Below are 20,144 nucleotides of genomic sequence, written 5' to 3' on the forward strand. Positions count from 1 at the left end.
TGAAAACGATATTTGCAAGTAAATTTCCAAAAAATCTGTTTTCAAATTTTCGCTTTCTATTTCACATTAAAAGAAAGGGCTGCCTTCTTTCTCTGCAAGACAAAACAAACATTCTGAATCTCGTATCAATGAATGATGTCAATAAGTTATTTTTCTTTTAAGATTGAACAATATTCCAGATTTATTCATAATTTCATACTACGCGAAGAATAGACTTTCATAGGTATATAAAGGAAATATTAAGTATAGGAAAACTCTTTTTCGTTGTAGGTGACATATGCTTCACGGTTGAACACATGTATTTTTGAACACACATAAATGAAAAAGTACTCTTATGGAGAGAAAGAATTGATACCTTCGATTGACATTAGATAATGTATATAAACTTATGAACAATCACTATCAGTTTGTATTTTAGGTGCACACGCAGATTTGTTGGAGTTCTTATAAAATGTACTTCCTGTACGAACGTTTTATTCTTTCAAATTTTACGATACTATGTCTCATATAATAACTATATGGATTAAACGTAATATAAATGATCCGAAAATAGACTCGAACGACATTAATTGTCTTTCTATTTATACCAATATCGAAAATACAAGTAAAGCTGGAGCAATAGTATGCAAGAATGGACTATTTATTATTTTAAACCAAATCATAGCATATTCAGAATGCACAGTATTATCATGAAATGTAAATGAATCAGTTGTAAACGAACGATTTTACTGTAAAATCATTGCCTCCTTTTTTTCATTTGAAATATGGCAGCAATGAGTACATTCTTTTAATATATAATAAAACGAGATATCTTTATAAAGTTACATATGTCATCACTGGTAACTGTTATCTCGTATGACACCAAATATACCGTTAGTATGGAATGATATTTTTATGAAGATATACTTTAATGATAGATTTTATGAATGAAACGTTATATAAGAAAAATTATCTCTTGTTATTCTATGAAGTGTAGTAGCTAATGAAGATTAATTAATAACATTTAAGCCATTAATCTAAAACAATTACATCATTAATTCTTAACAGTTATATCAATAATTTATAACAACATTTTCCCATTAATTCAATGTAATTATGCTCTTAATTTATAACAGTTGTACCCTTAATCGGAAGTAACTCTACATTCATTGATTTTAATCAATACCATAAATTTGTAGTGAGTGAGTTAAAGATTTATTTTGCTTTATTTTATTAACGAAATCTATCAAGTCTTTGAAGTGCTATTTCATTTCCATATAGCATTATATTTTAACTCTGAATACAGTATTCAATTTCCAATTTCACTATTTCGTATAAAATCTGTGGTAACACAGAGTGTCGATGTATGTGTCACGTAAAATAACAAAATAAAAAAGGAATTTGAGGTAAAAAATAAAAAAAGAAAACTTTATTTTTTTTCTAACATCAATACACTTTACAATCTACTTCCGAACTCTAGGCGTGACTTTCTAAGACTGACTCTTATGATTTTACTTTCGATCGGATCCGATTAATTTCTTTTGTCATCCCTCAACATCCCCACCGTCCATGCATTTGCTAGGCGTCCGCGATCGTTGCCACGTGCTCTTTCTTCTAGAACCTTCGGTGGAAGGACCGTTGGGATGTTGATGGTTCATTAGGCACTTCAGCGATATACATTGTCGCCGAGTGCTTTATCTCTATCGTCAGTCCGTCGGATTTGATGTATGCCGGTCGTGACATATGTAACGATATATGGTATAACGTTATAACGTATTACTTTACATGATATAACTTTATAACGTATTACGTTATATGGTATGACGTTATAACGTATTACGTTATATTTTATAACGTTATAACGTAATACGTTGTGTGCTATGACGTTATAACGTATAACGTTATATGCTATAACTTTATAACGTAATACGTTATATGGTATGACGTTATTACGTATTACGTTATATGGGATGACGTTATAACGTATTACGTTATATGTTATAACGTTATAACGCATTACGTTATATGTTATAACGTTATAACGTAATACGTTATATGGTATGACGTTATAAAGTATTACGTTATATGGGATGACGTTATATCGTAATACATCATATGGTATGCCGTTATAACGTATTAGGTTAAATGGTATGACGTTATAACGTATTACGTTTTATGGGATGACGTTATAACGTATTACGTTATATGGTATAACGTTATAACGTTATAACGTAATACGTTATATGGTATGACGGTATAACGTATTACGTTATATGGGACGACCTGTTTCTGTCTGGAGATTGATTCCTAATACAACGTGTGTCCCATTATATCAGCATCTCTAAAGTACAATTCTATGTGATTTCTAGGGAGAACAATACAATCGATCCACACCTTCGTCAGGCAAAACGTTTATCCCGTGACCGTGGCTACGTTCGGCGACCAGTTGTCACCTCGAACCCAGTTTCGCTTTCACAAATGTCAAACAATTACAAATGACAATTGCTTAATTACAGTTATGATAAAATCTAGGCTAAAGCATTAGAAGGCTTCCTCAAAATTGCAAAGGGAAGGCTCCGGTTTTCCTTTCATCTCCGACATATATAATAACCTGTTAATAGCAGCGTTCTCTTCAAGTTAACTACCCTTATTATCCCAAAAGAAATAAGGGATTGAACGATTCGTGGCGTCGATTAGTCAATCGTAACGGGAATTTACGACTCCCGTTGGCGCACTTCCTCGAGATCGCGTCTCCCCACGAACGTGCGAATTTACATATTTAACAATATATATATGGCGGGTTAATGTTGAAATTTTGGGTGTTTGGGCGTTAATTTTAGTTTCTTTACATTTTCTTCCTTTAGGAATACCTGCACTTTATCATTTATGGAAGTTTTGTTAACAGAAACGAAAAATTTAGAAAAGATATGTATAATCAAGGAATCTCAGGATAGCACACTTAGACTGCAGATTTTTCTGTATGCAAAAGTAAGTCAAAGGAAGAGGATGAAGTTTTCTTGTATAAGGCTTTGTTTCTGCTTGAGCTAGCTTACAATCAAATACGTTCAGTGTGACAGAGTATCGACAACTATTTCAAACTTTAGCTTTAAATACAAAAAGTTTACGCGCAAAAATAAGCTGAAGAAAAGAAAAATGTTTTTTTTCTTGTTTGACGTCTTATCCTGTCTGGCGGTATGGAATTATTCTGGAAAAGCCTGTATATGTACAGAGTATATAAAAAATACACTTATTTGACCGGACCACCCTAATTCTACAACTCTGGATGATACAGTTTTACAAACGTCTACTCATCGCGAGGACCAACTTGCCAACTTTTCAAAATAAGCTATGAGTCGCAATTGAACCGTTTTCTGGAGAAATGACGTTGAAATTCCATTGGGTCTTACATCGAGATTATTCGCAACAAGTTTATATTTCACAGTCAGGTAGAAAGTAAGCAATGTGACATCAACGAGAAAACAACAAGTTTTCGTTAGCAGGTGGGATAGCCCGTGATAAACAGAATGGAGCAATCAGCGTGATTTCACATTATTACAGAATTATCTACTGTGTGAAAAAAGACTTTCAAACAAAGATTCTGATTTTATTAGCTTTCTTTTAGAATAAATAGAAAATAAAATTTGTAAATAACAATTAATCTCATTATTTTGAATAATATATTTAAACTTGTTGAAATTGCAAATAATTTATTTCTGTCTTTTAACATTTAAACAATTATTTAAATGAAAATTTATTTAATAGTGCCCAGTATTGCGCGCAACACATTTTTGGAACAACGAACAATTCGATAGTCGGTAATAGAGATAGATGGCAAAATAATTGGATTTATTGATAAAATGAGGATTAAATTGATTAAAAAAAGTAAATTGATTAAAATGTATACAAATCCTACATATACAAGAATAATATCTTGCACATCATGGTATCCAAATATACTTTCCCAGTAAAGTTCCATTTGATCCTCGTGCTAAGTAGCATACGGTGCCAGCAAACGTCAATTTTTACAAAATTTTGCATGAATCAATCGATCCAGAGGCTCCGATCCTCCGAAATCACGCTAGTGGACACTTATACGCCCTGACACTTTTTATACATGCTGTACATAAAAATATATGTATCAAAACTGTTGTTATTTCTATACTCAGAGGTAAGATCAGAGTAGTTATTATTTTATTGAATGGATAAATCTATTACACCGTTCTGAGCCAAAATGAGCCTTTATTGCACACGCTTACAAAAACTAGGGATAAAAACAAAAGAGCATCTTAAGCCTATCGATTAAATCTATCGATTGTAACTAGCATCATCCTCTAGTTACTATTTCTTATCACTAACGCATCTGCATATGGATGGCGAGCACGAACTCACGTTGTCATTTTCAACAGAAACTTTGATACAAAGTACGCAGATTTGTGTATAAATACATTACGGTTGAAAAATTGTTGAATATTTACTACTGTATCTGTTATACTTGATCGTTAACACTTATTTTTTTCGCCTGCCTAACTTACTATCCTCAAAACGTTATCAGATTATACATTTTGTTCGGCTGATAAAATGGAATTTCTTGGAATTTAGAGCTCCCTTTACATTCACTTGTTATTGTACGAGTATTTTGCTCGTTCACCAGCCGTTCACTCATTTTATTTCGCAATCGTGACAATTTGATGCTGCTTCTCCACTCTGTATAACGTGTTACCTACAAACACCGATATGTATATAATCTGATGCATTAATTACTATACGATACACCATGAGGACGTTAATACACGCAAAACGAAATAGATAAACAGTATCTGCTAAAATTATAGCTATAATATATAATATAATATATAATATAATATATTTTTGTTACAGTCGACTTCTCCAAAAGTCAAAAGCTTGTCTTGTTATTGGCACGTACCGTAAACACTCGACTAATTGCGTATTTCTTAAAGCTATATTTCTCCTCTTTACAACTTTTTTACGAGATTAGTTTGAAATCAGCCCAATTGATAAACCATTTCAATTTTCAATCTCCTATATTCAAAATTTATTATAATCAATTCTATTTTAGTTTTTGCTATCAAAGGAACATAAATTGGAAGTTGAAACAAAAAACATGGGTTCTAATTAAATATTACTATCTGCTTCTATTCTTAATCGTTACGAATTATTTATACATTATTACCAATTATCAGTTGTTTATTATACATTGCTCGTTGCATTCACCCTATTACCCCTACACTTCCGTATCATCAACCATATTGCTATCTTCGAATAATTTTCCTCAAACGCAAAATCTCCCACGTACCTAACCTTTTAATTTCAAAGCTAATTAATTCACGGACATCTTCGATCTTTAACAAGCGTGTATCCTACCAATGATTAGCAGTTACTCTTCATTAATTCATTAATTCATTGATTCAATCTGTAACGTTTCGAGTATGTACATCGCATGTCGTATCATTGTATCGGTATTGTATCTGTTGATTCGAAAGATAGCTGGTTACTCAGGTGGCTAAATTGATCTCGCCATAGACGAAACTTATTTGTGTATCCATCTATGTATATATAAAAGATATACACAAGCAAACAGATAAGGCAATCGAGAATCAATGGATTCAATAGCCGGTAAATATTTACAAAAAAAGGAGATACCGCCGATTTTGACATTTTTTAAATATTTTGTTAATGTTATCAGTTTGAGTAAGATTTTATTCGAGGATTGCCGTTCATTAAAAAGTTAATATCAAAAAAGTTCAATGAGTCATTTGCATTTAAGAGAGTGTACTTAGTCAGATTCTTAGTAAACACTTATCCAACAGCCGATCGTTTAGTAATTTTCGATTCGATTATTCGTGTTCGTTTTTTCGTGTTCGATAACGTTTTGCAGAAGAAGATTCGATTCAATGTTTGTAATATGTCGTGTATACAATTTTAATAATTACATTCGATAATTGCACAAAAATCGGGACTGAAACGTTACAATTATGGAGACGTAGGAACGACTCTATTCCTCAAAATTGACAACGCGAATGAAAGAGAAAGAGAGCCTCGTTAAAGACTGGCGATAAGTTGAAAGATTCTTATTTGCGATTTTTGATCAATGAAATTTTTGCTAATATGTTTCTCGCGTTTTACTGGTTAAAATGACACCAAACACGATAAAATTTGGAACATATTTGCTTACTTGATAATTGATAATTAAATATTATTCATATTATATCATGTTTGATCTTATTTTAGTCGGGGAAATCCTACAAATGCGTTAGTGGAAATTTAATTTTAAAAAGCCTAAAATAAGGCAATTTTCAGTTTTGAATGATTACTCGGATACATTGTCTCAACGATAACTGATAATATTGGATCATGTTACACTGCTCGATCGCAATGGACCGCCAAATTTCCGCGATACCTCAGGGAAATCTGTCCTTCTCAAAGTGGACACGACGGCTGTGTAACTACGTAGAGGACTTTTTCGTGCAATTATCGAATGTTTGTACTAACCGTTTAATTTTTTGTTCCAAAATTCTTATTCTTTATATTAGATGAATAATTCAAATATCTCACTGTGAAGTACCTGTGTTATTATTGATTGGTGTTTTATAATTATATTAAACAACGAATACTGAATAACGAAGTATTTTTCGGTTAAGGATTTCTTTCGTTATTCATAATTAATAATTATTATACATAGCAATTTCGACAAAGTAACGAAGATGTAGAGTCGAATTCGAGTACGATAAGTAGTCACAGAAAATTTATCTTTTCTCCAATTGATTGCGTCTCCTAGTTTAATGGTGTTTTATAAACGGGCCGCTTATCTTGAAAATGGTAAATCCATTTTCCTTTGTTTCGGAATATTGAAACATTACGTTCGATTGGACTATTTTACTACGTTTTATGACCTTGAGTGACCTTAAATGACCGCGATATTTAAATCCGTCTTCAAAAGAGCAACAATGGGACAAATAGGTATTCAAAACTACACGGCTACACTTAAAAAAAAACGAAGCCTATTAAAGTGTTCTTTAAAACTCGTAAACGCGTCCATCTGAGAAAAACTTTTTCCATCGCGTAATAGCCTCCTCGAAACCAAACAACTTTTGTTTCAAACATTTCCCTGCGTCTCAAAAAATTGAAAGAATTATTCAGGTGGTTTGCTGTTGAAGACTCAGCCTGTATATCCCCAAAATTCCATGTAGTTCTGATTGTTAGGCAAACTGATATTGTAATCTAACACGAGTCAACCTCATCAAGGGGCGAGAGGGAGGGGGTGTCAATAGACTAAACACAGAAGTATTCGCCTCTATATGTACCTCTATTCGCTATTTTGAACATGAACAGAAAGATAACAGTACGGAGTGGGTGAGAAAAGCATTAAGAATTTTGATCCAGCATTTTTTAATCTCTTTATTGTGACATGAAAACTACGGAAAAAGTAATTTAAAAAAGCGACCAGATATCAATGACCTACGAAAAAGATAAAATTCATCCGGACAGAAAGAAGGAAGAAAACTATTTAACGTTTCATCAGAGAAAAAGAATCGAGGAAAAGGCTTGGTTATTGATCTTGTGAGACAGGAACGTCATAAATGCTAGTATAGGTGATCTTGCAGAAGTTGTTAAGAATCTTTATCGTAGTTTGGTATGAAAAATATCGAATAATTTGGATTTCGAATCACATACAAATTAAGATGCAGGGGAGAGTCGCACGGTACCTTGTGCTAGAGTTGATAAAAGTGAGAATTTACAAAGTGACTTTATAGCACAAATGGAACTTGATAAAAGTAGGAAAATTAATTTTATGAAATTCAATAATACGAATTGACGAATTAACAATGTGCAAGAATAGTAATGTCGGAATTTGTAGGAAACGAAAAATTGTCGTCCAGTACCGATCAATTATTTAATTATTTGATCTTTTGCTCTAAATGGTTAATAATGTTTTAAAAAGTCCTCTAGATGTCAGTATACATATTCTTATTCAAATTTGATTATTATGTATATCGTATGGAAAATACTTAATATTTTCTTGATCTGCGCATTCGACGTGTGCCCAGACTTCACATTCGTCGTTTTTGAAACATTGAAAGCTTCAGTGACCTGTCTTTGGGCCATTTTATTTTTGAAGAGTAGCTTCGAAGCCCCATTCATGTTCTCCTCTGACCATTTCTCTCTTTTCTGTTTTGGACTTTCAAACATTTTTCTATGGGAAAAGGTAGAAGAAAAATTAAACGGACACCTTCTAATTTAGTCTCAGTTGCCAAAATATTGAACTTACAGGTAAAAGAAATTCGGTCTATGACTAAATCATCGGTATTGGACGACAAATACGTTGAACAAATACGTTTTAGATTATAATGTATATAATATACAAAGGAAATTATAAAAGTGGGGCAAATAACTAGTAATTACACTTAATAAATTAGATATAGTATACATTAAAAAACATTTTACTTACCTGAAAAACAACATGTCAACTCTAGAAAATAATTTTTAATTTTCGAAATATCAATGTATATGTTTGACATATCAGATCAATATGGCTCCGAAATATGTTACACGGAATTGTTCATTTTCATTTGTTTGTTCCAATAAAAGCGCTAATATCTGGTGAAAAATCCTATGTATTTAGAAATTAACAGAAGTGTTAAGTGAGCTGTTATTTTGCCCGCATTGTATTTCTTACATGTAATGCCTGTTACACGTTTTATCTTTAAAATAGCAAACTCATTATTTACTCGAGATTTATTCCTAGCGCACGAATATTTTTCAATAGAGCGATGCAAAGTTTTACTGTATCTCGGATCATCACAAGTTAATCAAAATCTTGAGGATTCGATTTCACCTGCTCAAAGTGACTTTTGCAGGCAAAAGAAATTGTTCCTCGGATACTTTAATATTTTTTACTAAATTTCATCAAAAATAGAATTTTATTTGCTAATAGAAGATAACTATGTTTTGGTACTCCTACAGAACAATATCACGACATTCGCTAAAATTACAAATATTGTACAGTATATTCACTACAAGGCTAATTGAAATAGCTTGTAATCCAACATATAAGAATGCTACTTGCAAAGTATTTTTGCTAGTAACAGTTTAAAGTAGAGAGATATTCCTAAAAAATCATATATTTTATACATATATGTACGTAGTATATACAGTGGATATAACTATGTTTCTGAATTTATAAAATAACAATTGTCTTGTAATACGTAAAAATCTCGAGAAGATTTAAATAAAAATTTTGATTATTTGTTTGAAAATAATTTATTATTTGCACTGAAATGTTACATCTCGAATGCACTGTACTTTGTTACGCGATTCGTTCCTGCACAATTTTTTCAGCAAGCTATCTACATAAACAATACATGATAAAAACAAAATTAGGTATATTAGTTCCACCAGTATTTTAATTCAAATTAATAATTTACTGAAGAACATTTATTAACACGTTGACTACCACGACACCCGCATTCGGGTGTCAGCAAAGTTTCTGGTCAGGCCGCGTAACCCATATTCGGGTGTCGCTTATTTGACTACTTGCTAAGGATCGTCGTAGGTATTTGAAAAGATATTTCATAATAATAAAACTGTTGAATTGTTATAAAATAAAAATACGTTGTAATACGTTGTAAATAAAAATTGTTATAAAATAAAAAATATAAAATAAAAATAAAATAAAGAAAAACATTCTATACATAGCTGAGGTTGGTCGGGACAATTTGGACAAGAAGTTGTTGTTTTCTTCAAATTCTTTTGTGCCTTTGTTCGGTCCATTCGACGTCTTTTACTTGCATAACATAGTTTGCACGCGCGTCTAATGCTTCTTCCGGAATCATTTTTCCGAACGGCGATATTGTGCTGACTCTGTCGAAGACAAGGATTCTTCGTATTTTTAGACAACCCTAATAATTTTGCAACTAGTAATTGTCTAAATATTCCAATATTTATATTTTTCCTTGTTGCAATTTTGTGAACCGTCAAAGCGTTTACAACAGAAATTCCCAGAAGGAATTGAATGCCACGTTTTCTGTACCATTTGATTCCTTTTCTAATTGTGGTGGCATAAGAAACCATTTGATCGGAATAATCTATACCACACTTTCCTTCGTTATATTCGACAACAGCTAGCGGTTTTAATGTAGCGAACAAGCGAAACGAAAGATCATTCTTGAGACCACCACTTGAGCGATTCGCATTACTAAAATATCGATAGGAGCACCTAGCAGAGAACGCTTGGTACTGCTGTACGCGTGGCCTGACGCAGATTTTTTTGAAAACACGCGTGGCAGTCAATGTGTTAATAAACTATTAAACTACATGTCGTGAAGAAGTATCCCCTTTATGAACATTTATTAATAGCTCTAGAGTTGATAATATTAGCTTGAGGAAGTTCTGTATGTACGTGTAATTGATAGTACTCGCGTACATCTGTGCGTGTAAAACGTTTCAAGTTAATAAAGAGAACATGATACACGTGGAATAGGTATGAATAAAAATTACAAGAAGCCGGAGAATATTCTAAAACATATGCCATGATAAAATATAAATTGTAAAGAGTTATAGATCATGTTATTGTATATTAAAATTATGCTTAACAAGCAGATATTAGCGTAAATATGACGCTGCGTTAATTAAATCCAACAATATTGAGAAAAGAACAAATTGAACAATACCTAGAAATAATTTAGAAAAACACTGTTAGATCAATTTCAAATTGGGTTTTCTTTACTCGATGTCAAACTTAACTCTTATTCGTCCTTTGCATAAACTCTTTTCGTGATATGAAACTTTAGAGTTGACATGCTGCTGGTATTAATTGCACACGCAGAATAAGATTTTCCAAATTGAACCGAAACGATTTAGACAGAAAAATGTAATACTTTCAATACTCATAACAATTATTTATGCATTCCGCATATAAACCTACCGAATATTTATTACTTACTTTTAGCTGAAAAATATTTGATATACTACTACCAAGCAAATATTAGATTGAAGAGGAAATCATACATGAAAGATGTCACTTTTTTTAATAAAAAGTTCGTTCTCATCAAAGTTTCTGGCAATTTATTACATACCTGTATACAAAGTGGATTACTTTGTAACACAACTGGAAAGTAACTTTCTTTAGTAATGATTTGCGTAATAAATTACGCAAAAAGTAAAAAGAAGATTATATTTTAAATCATATTCTAAGAATAACTGTATTTTAAACGTGATTTCAAAAGAATTTTGAATTTAAAAATTCGTCAAAAGTACATACATACTTACTACTTCGACACGATCTAGGCTAATTATGTGTTCTAATGTTTATACATCTTGATAGTAGCTGTATTCAAAGAGCGCGTCGAATCTTTTTATAGTATTTGCCTTTTGATGTATTAAAAGTATCATTAGAGATACTTTATCTTCTTATTATCGCAAATATGTATAGTTCTGCTCATTGCATCGACAAGTGAACGGATTTTAAGCTTCCTATTCTTTTACATTTTCAATATTTCCAGAGTTATTTGTTTTCAGAATAAAAAAATATTAATTCCTGCCACTTTTGAGAGAAATTGTTTAGAAGTGTATCCTGTTTATCTCGAATCGCTCAAATATATCGGGGAAAAAATGAATGATACAAAAATCGAATGACATCGAAAGGGATATACTATTATATTCGTGTGTATTTACTTTGCGTGTATTGTCTTAACATGAAATCTCTTGCGTGTTAAAATATTTCAGTGGATATCTCCATTTTTTGTTACATAATCACGCAGCTGACGTTCAGACATCTCTAAAATACTAGAAACTTGCGTCTTTCGCACCATCCGCTATCGTAATAGAAACTTTCAAATTCGACAGAGCAATACAAAGCACGCGAAAAGTGACTGACCAAAAAAGAACTGAATGTTTTGACGACATTACGAAACTGCAGCCTTGTATTTCAGCAATATCATACCAGCAATAACAAATTTTGAGAAATATCTTTATGTTCTATTCCTGTGGCGTACTTTGGATAACGCTAATCCCGGCGACACACTAAATTTTCAAATCCATACGACTGATTCTACAGAAGCGGGGATTCTACAGCAGCGATTTCGCTTGCACAGTTGTTCATTTAATTTATGAATTGTAAGAAACCTCAAGTATGTCAGAGGACATAGTGATATTGCTACAAAAGCGACTAGACAAATAGAGAGCTACATGTGATTTTATCGTATTTTTTTAACCCTTTCGCTTCGGCAATCCAGTCCGCCGAAGTACTGTCACTGAACGGAAACGCGCGCCAGAAATACGCACAGTGTGCGTGGCTACTGTATATACGTTTTCCTAAGTCTTAAATAATAATAATTCTTGTAAGAACCGTATACGAAATATCGTTTCACTGTCAATGGATTTAGTAGATTTTTTAGCACGAAACAATATACGATTTTGATGTTGTTTCAAGAACGAGTAACTTAAAGAAGTGATTAATCCAGTATGTCAATAAAATCAAGGGAAAATGTTCTGTCGATAACGAAAAAATATATTAATGACCACAGATAGCATTTGTATATGCATCATTTTTGTCAAATTTTGTCTTCCAAACACAACTTTTTAATATTCCTATTTTATCTACTTTTGCTAAAATACATTAAACACATTTCAATACTAAACTAAAGATCTTTAAACTTAAAAATGACTTTTGCTTATTCCCATGTCACAAACAATTGGCTTTAATAATTATCGATCAATACTCTCTTATTCGTAAGCACATCAGCATATTCGATCCATGCAAATTCACGTAAAATGTTACTACTTCCTGCCTTTCGTTACATGTATCTTAATAAATTGTATCTTATTAAATCTTAATAAATATGAGTCTTAATAAAAAGAAGTTACTTTTTACGTAGACCAAACCTAGTTCTATTATTAAGCGCGTAAGCAGATAAGATGAAGATCAAATAGAGGCAAAGCTAAAAAATAACGACTATATATTTTCATGTTTCAGCGTTGAAAACTTATGTGGGTGAAACGCTAGAATTGACTGGAGTTCTTCGACAAGAAATGGGCACTTGTCTTTGCATAGACAGCAACAATGTGCCTCCGACAGTCAGCAAACGTTACTCTCTACAAGTTCACTGTATGTATTATTAAGCGCTTATCATAGAGTTATTATACAAATATATTTGCAATTATCATTCTTATATATTATACAAGGTGAATCAGAACACGTGGAAAATATGGCAGAGGTTGATTCTGAATACTGAAATAAGAAGAAAATTTTATATAACATAATATGCCTAATATGACCATACGTTCCGCTTATAGCTTATTTTGCGATGCTAAACATTACACAGATGAACGATTTCTTGGAAAATAGATAAATCGTGCTGGCCTTATTTCCGGACCAATACGCTCTTCGGATCCGAATCCGTTCGATTATTAAATACGGGGGCGTTTAAAATCTCTTACTTATAAAACGTTAGTTGACGTGACGATCAAAATTTTCGACAAATTCGTGTAAGCTGTTCGAACAAGATGGACGATCTATGACGCGACGCATTCGCGTTTCCGTAGAAACTGGAACTGGTCGATTCGAGTAATTTCTCTAAAGATAGGTAAGAAAGTACTGTGACACAAAGCAAGCGTCTACTCGAAAACGTTTATACGAAATTTTCTTCTTATTTTAATGCGCTGAATCAGCCCCTGCTTGCCTGGAAGCCGTACTTTCCACATGTCTCGAACTCTATCATACCGATCCACTAGGTAAACAAAATAAAAGCCTGCCAAGCACTGTGGCGGCACGGGCCACGGAACTTTTCAACGGCTCCGGATGCAAAGCGCGACGCCGCCAAAGCGCAACACCGACGTGCCCAATGTACCATCGATGTCTTCACACTCTTTCCGCCGAATTCTCGGAAGAGCATACACGTGCCAGCACTGGGCTACGATATCGATGGGCTACGAAGGGAAGAATCTGCGCGATCCGAAACAAAAGCACAGGCAGTCTGTCTTACGCCATTAAATGTGTAACTCCTCGGTATTATTTGCATAGCAACGCGTCGAATGATCTCTCGGTGTCTATCGTTATTTGTTAGTTGTTACCAATTGTCTGTTAAGTGTAATTGTTAATTGTTAATTGTTAACTCTGATTGTTGATTAGTTCTAAATAAACTATTGTTCGTTAAAAACACCAAGAGTAGTTCCTTACGCACCTATCACCATACCACCTCAGCACGAACGCCGTATAGATTGTTTTCACCTGTTCGATTCGTGCTAGATTTGACTAAAATACTCATGCGAAGTTATTGAAAATATAAAATCCGAATTAACATCCAGTTTTCAACAACCTGTCTAAAGATACCGCTCACAAACAAGCTATCATTTCTTGAAACAAATATATAAGATTTATTTACGTTATCAATTTTGTCGTGTGTCGAAATACAGCCCACTCAAAACATTCTATGGACCAAACAAAAAAATTGTTGACATTGATTGTCAACAAGTCCTACAAACTAGGATCTTTCATATTTCTTTCGCTTTTGATAATTAGACACAACCTCCCGCTAGCCGATGAGTCATTCTGCTATATTTGGCTTATCCTTTGTTATTATACAAATTACTGCCATTGTTCACGGCTGATCTACTAATTCGTTTGGTGACTAGACACTACGTTAGATATTTTAATCAAATAAACTCATAATTGTATCGATAAAATACTTCCTATCAGTACAATATATGATCCAAAATTTAAACATCCTGCTTCAGGGCGACATATCCAGTGAATTAACGGCGCCTGAACAATCCCTTAAAACGGGTAAATCTATAACTTTATTATCTAATTTCAACCTAATATCCACAAACTGATCAACATAATTTCACTATGCCCAAAAAGAATCGCCTTGCAAATGATATCGATATTTACGACATTTCTTTGCTATATTAATATAGTATTATTTGTTATAGATCCAGACCACCGACCTCGACCAGGGCTATCAAAATTCGCCTTCGTCATGGCCAATAACCAATATAATATTAACTACGATGGAAACTGTCATTGTTAATTTAACACTAGCTATCGCTGCTATAATACGAATAGCCTGTATACATATTAAATAAACTGTAATAAATAACTTATTATTTTTAAATACACCCTGTCTTATTTATCTACACCTTCCTTTGTCTTACGTCCATCTTGACCTACGCATTGTCACGTAAAATTCGTGATAAAAAAGGATTTTTGCAATCCACTAGCGATAAAAAGTTCGCGTACAAGGTAAATAGCGGGCAAAAGAACGGTATAAAGCATAGAGTGTAGAGTATAGTAGCATCGCAGAAAAAGAAAAATCAACAGCTTGCTCGGTCATTGCGCAGCAACAGATCGAGCAACGATACAAATGATCATGGAAGTGCGTTTCTGCTTCCCGGTCTGTTCGAACTATGACGATTTGTCTTTCTGATCTTTCCGACTCGACCGTTGCACCGTTCACTCGACCATCGACCATAAATTGTTTCGAATTTTCTAGAGAACGGACACTTGAAACTACGTGCTTGCGGTACATTCGATAGCCAGAACAGAGGGATCCTTCGTGAGCCTGTTTTCGTCCTGCGAGACGAGCAAATTATTAGAAATTTCCTGATGCAATTGTACGCGGTTTTATGCAACTTTGATTATACACGTGAACGATATTTGGCACAGAGTAGTAACATTTTCGGGGTAACATTTGCGCACTAATAGGTTCCCACGTAGCTAAAATAAAGCAAAAGTTGCGCGAAATTAACGGATGACAATTGAGAAATTTCTTGGGTGATCTACGTTTATTACGAAATGGTTGGATGCGAGAATCGATATCTGGTAGCATCTAAGTTGTCCGAGAGAGTTTCACGATAAAGGAACAGATCTCTGCCGATACTCTCTATCCGACTATCGTAGCAGATTTGCGTACTTTTGCAAGGTTCTCCAAATTAATACAAATTTCTAACTACCGTAACATCGAGATATTATACATCGTAAGGCAAAGTTAAGGAGAGTGGCGATGACCTCGGAAACGCGAAAAATATCTCAGAAGATAGAATTTTGGTGGCGCGAAGGACAAATGTTCGTGATGGTTTTCCCAATAGCGATTCTGATTCTCCCTTGACGTGTCTGCTCGGCGCCACTTCCGGTATCGTGACAACCACCGTAAGCCCTAGGACGCCCTTACAGCCTCCTTTACATCGCATATGCCCTTCTCGCTGTTGATGAAAATCCAATTTGTGAAATTAGACGTTTGCTCGCTTTGAGACAAAGTAAACCGCGTTTCTCACAGGTGTTCGGCAGATGGCGATGATGAGATATAGTGCAACAAAGTGAAATTTTACGCGCGTAAATCTAACAGGATTATAATGTAACAGAAGCACAACAAAGAGGAAACTTGTGATGAAAAAGGAAGAATATATTACCAACGAAACTCTTTTGCTCCATTTTCTTTCGTAGAATTATATTTCACTTGCGAGTATTATAGCAGGTTTGCCTTTGATACAAAAATCATAAAAGGTTTACGTATCTGCACGTATATTTACGCTGTATGAACGACACTCGAGTATTACACGCATGCATTATCGACAAATAGATCCACGTTCGAGATAAGAGTTCCTCTTTGATACTTTCTTATGGTATAAATAACGAGAAATTATCAGGAAGTATGTTACAGTGAAACTGCTCGTACTTCGTTACTTTTACTCGCATGTATGACACCTACAACGATATTCTTTGTTGAATCAATAAATAAAAGCGCTCCCCAGCGTACGTACAAGACTAGATCTTGAAATATAAGAATCGACGTAACAATAAGACTAAAAAAGTTCGAAATGAAAATAATTCGCCGAAACGGCAAAAAGAAAATACCTGACACAAAAATAACGATACGGTAAATCAGCGTCCCGTTTTAATTTTCATCGATCAGTCGTCCAGCAAGCGAGATGTGTCAAGCAGCAACGGAGACAAGGTAACAGAGACGAAATATTATCGAGTTAACGCACGCGAAGTGGTCGCAGGAATGGCTGATGGGTGCGAGAGTGTAATGCACTTACGTCACGCGAATTTCAGACGAAACAACCGGTGGTGTAACGAAAATTTAGCGTCGCAACCGAATGTGCTAAATATAAAATGGATGGCTGTTGACCGAAAGAAAAATGCTCGACGATACGGTGCCGTTTGTTCTCTTACAAGATTGAACGTCCACGGTCGACCCATTTACCAGACCCTCCTCGTTACATGAAGAGACGAAATCACCAGTGCTATTTAATCGTGCGAATTATATCACGCGTATCTCGCGAATTATTACACGACAGTGATAATAAGGCAAATCTAATAAAATTTACTTCTCATTAAAAAGTCGTACCAAAACAATTATTTATTAATTGGTTTATTTATTAATTCTTAAGAAGATACATATAAATAAGAAAAAATGGTAAAATTTGATTAGTATAATAAAAGTAATATATGCCTATGATCATTCTAAAATATAAAAAGTGAAATAGTCTTACGTTCATTGGTATATTTTAAGAACACATACATCTTTTAACGATAGTTGCAATGTAATATCATTTTTATATTACACGCAAGGTATGGCAAGTATTCCTGCTCTAAGGCACAATTTGAAATCAACAACATTCAGTTTAACAAATTATAACTTCTATTCGTTTTCCATCATGGAATAACGCGGTGGTGTCTTCCATATTGCACTGGACGTGCGTTGTAATCTACTCCTATCTATATTTTCAAACATTTCAGTTAAATCTGGTGTGCACATTCTTCTATCAAAGAATTTATATAACTACTTTCTTCGGAATTTATCGTTGCATTGCAAGTTCATTTTCGCGTATGTATGCTAAAATTGATAAAAATTCGAGTACTCCATGCATTATAATGTTCATTAACTCATTAAGTAAAACAACACTTACATTGCGCCTAATGTGGAATTGTACGCCTTGGTCTGGCTTCATCGTCCGATGTGTCGTCGTCAGGTTTACTGTGCAAAACAGAAGTGGACCTTACTGTTTGGAGCTATATTTTGGATAAAATATCGAATGAATAATAGCTTGTGTTTTTATAACAGAAGAATACTTTGATACTGTTTGTAATGTTACCTGCGATGTCATCATCTGAGTGTCCTTCTTTTGTTTCGCTAATAAGATTTTTTTTGCTTTTTCGACAGATCTTCGTGCCAGTTTTTGAACAATGGCTTTTTCTGAAATTTTTTCTTTTTCAAAGGCCTCGATTCTCCTTCTTACGGGCACATTTTTCTTCATTTCATTTTGAATGTCCTGTTTCGTCATGTTTCTATTAGACATTTCCCTTTCACGGGATGGCTCATCTTCTGCGAATAATTCTTCGAACTCGGTGAGTCCAATAGCTTGATTCAGCTGCTGAACCTCCTCCTGCAGAGTTATTGGCGACCGTGATGTAAATTTAGGTTCATTATTTTTTCCTATACTACTAGCCAAGTTTTTATTAATTACTACCGTTTCGTTTGATTTTATTGGTGATAAAGGTTCTACAATTGCGGTAGCGTCCATCATCTTCTGCGTATAAGTAGAATTGATGTCCATCGTGGAATTCATAAGAGGAGTAAATTTCTCAAGTGCATTCTCGCACATTGAAGGATCTTCAATATCATTTCTTGCTGATGGAATTACTGTATCATCAATAATATTAGAATATTTACCCTTCGTGTTTTCACTCCGTGAAAAAGTTCTCTTTATATTACTATCTCTTGTTGTCATTGAAGACTTTAATGGTTCAATCCTTTCTGGCTGTTTTGCATCTTCTTTTGAAATTGTTTCGCTTAAAACATTCTTTTTTGTTTTACTATGTTTTGTAGGACCTTTTGTGTTTTTTTCATCTGAACTACTTCTAGCACTTTCCTTTTTTTTAGGTCGGCCTCCACGTTTCCTCTAAAAATTTAGAATATATTTAACAACGTTATAGTAGTATTTATATACACAATGTACATACAATTGTATAAGCAATTAGATTTTGACGCATTAATTAACCGATATCAAACATTATTGGATACTACATATAAGGGTTAGTATTGATTAGTAACATAAGATATGGGGTAAGATTGAAAGTATTAAATTTCATCATAATATGACACAAACATTTACATTACTGTCATCATCAAGAGTTAGTCTTCGTAATTTTGTAACAAGTGACATTGACTGCTGCTTTTTAATATTAATTGCAGCTTTTATTGCAGCCTTTCTTTTTGTTCGGTCAATTGTTGTTTCCAGCACATCCCCAATTTTTACATCTTTATTTTCTGTTTTATCATGTACTGCTGAATCTGTTACTGTATTGTCAGTATTGATAATATCATTTTCTGGGATAGTCTCTTTACGGCGATAACCTTTTTTCTTCAAAACTTTCGGCCTCTTTGTAGTTGAAGGGCCAGGGACTGATTGTGGTATTTCAGCAATTAAACCATGTAAATAATCCAGAGTGTCTTCAAGCTGGTTGTTAATATATTTTTTAACATCCAAGGAATAATTATGTATATTCGATATATCTTTGGTAATCATTTCTTTAATCTCCTTCTTTGATCCAGTATCCATATTTAAAATCTACGAATAAATGATATATATTTAATATATACATTAAAATATACTTTTTAATAATACATACCATAATTTAATATTATGGTTGAAATTATGACGTATATAGCAATTAATACATACACATGTGTTTAGTTCTATTAACTTAGAAGCACATGTAAATTAAAAAAAAATATATATATATGAAACAATAATAAAATAATGAAGTAACATTGAGAATAGAATCTAGTTTAATTACACATATATACCCTTTTAATAATTCCGTTCTTATAAATTTTATTAAATTTACAGTGAAGCTTACAATTACACTAATGCCAATGAATATTAACGTATGCGTTTATTATTACACTAAATAAAAATGAAAGTAATGCAATGAAAAATACAATATACCTTAATGGAAATAAAATAAGTAAATAGCGAAGTATTTATTAATATTATTATATAGCATTATATTATATTATTATAATATTTATTAATATTTACTTACCTTTTACGTTTGCACAAAAACTATAAAATTTTAAATATAAAGAGAGATTTATAACAGAGATAAAGCAAGTCACAGAAATTAGTGTCTTTCAATGGCA

The 20,144-nt window shown here is 33.2% G+C and overlaps 1 protein-coding gene across 12 annotated transcripts in view; it reads right to left on the reverse strand.

Annotated features, from left to right (window-relative positions):
- The window catches only part of LOC117162548 (uncharacterized), a 33,926-nt gene extending 14,090 nt beyond the window's left edge, over window positions 1-19,836 (reverse strand). For 8 of the 12 annotated variants that reach the window (XM_076621265.1, XM_076621264.1, XM_076621261.1 and 5 more), the window contains exons 1-3: window positions 19,108-19,813; window positions 18,094-18,900; window positions 17,908-18,010 (exon numbers count right to left, since the gene is read on the reverse strand). In XM_076621265.1, coding sequence (XP_076477380.1) covers window positions 17,915-18,010; window positions 18,094-18,900; window positions 19,108-19,560 — 1,356 coding nt within the window. In that variant the 5' untranslated portion in view covers window positions 19,561-19,813 and the 3' untranslated portion in view covers window positions 17,908-17,914. Of the gene's footprint in view, window positions 1-17,372; window positions 17,835-17,907; window positions 18,011-18,093; window positions 18,901-19,107 lie in introns of those variants that run through there. The other 4 variants (XM_076621267.1, XM_076621268.1, XM_033344408.2 and 1 more) reach the window with 4 other exon arrangements.
- Between the last annotated feature and the right edge of the window lie 308 nt (window positions 19,837-20,144).

This window comes from Bombus vancouverensis, chromosome 9 (assembly GCF_051014615.1).
Source record: "Bombus vancouverensis nearcticus chromosome 9, iyBomVanc1_principal, whole genome shotgun sequence".
Classification (NCBI taxonomy): domain Eukaryota; kingdom Metazoa; phylum Arthropoda; class Insecta; order Hymenoptera; family Apidae; genus Bombus; species Bombus vancouverensis.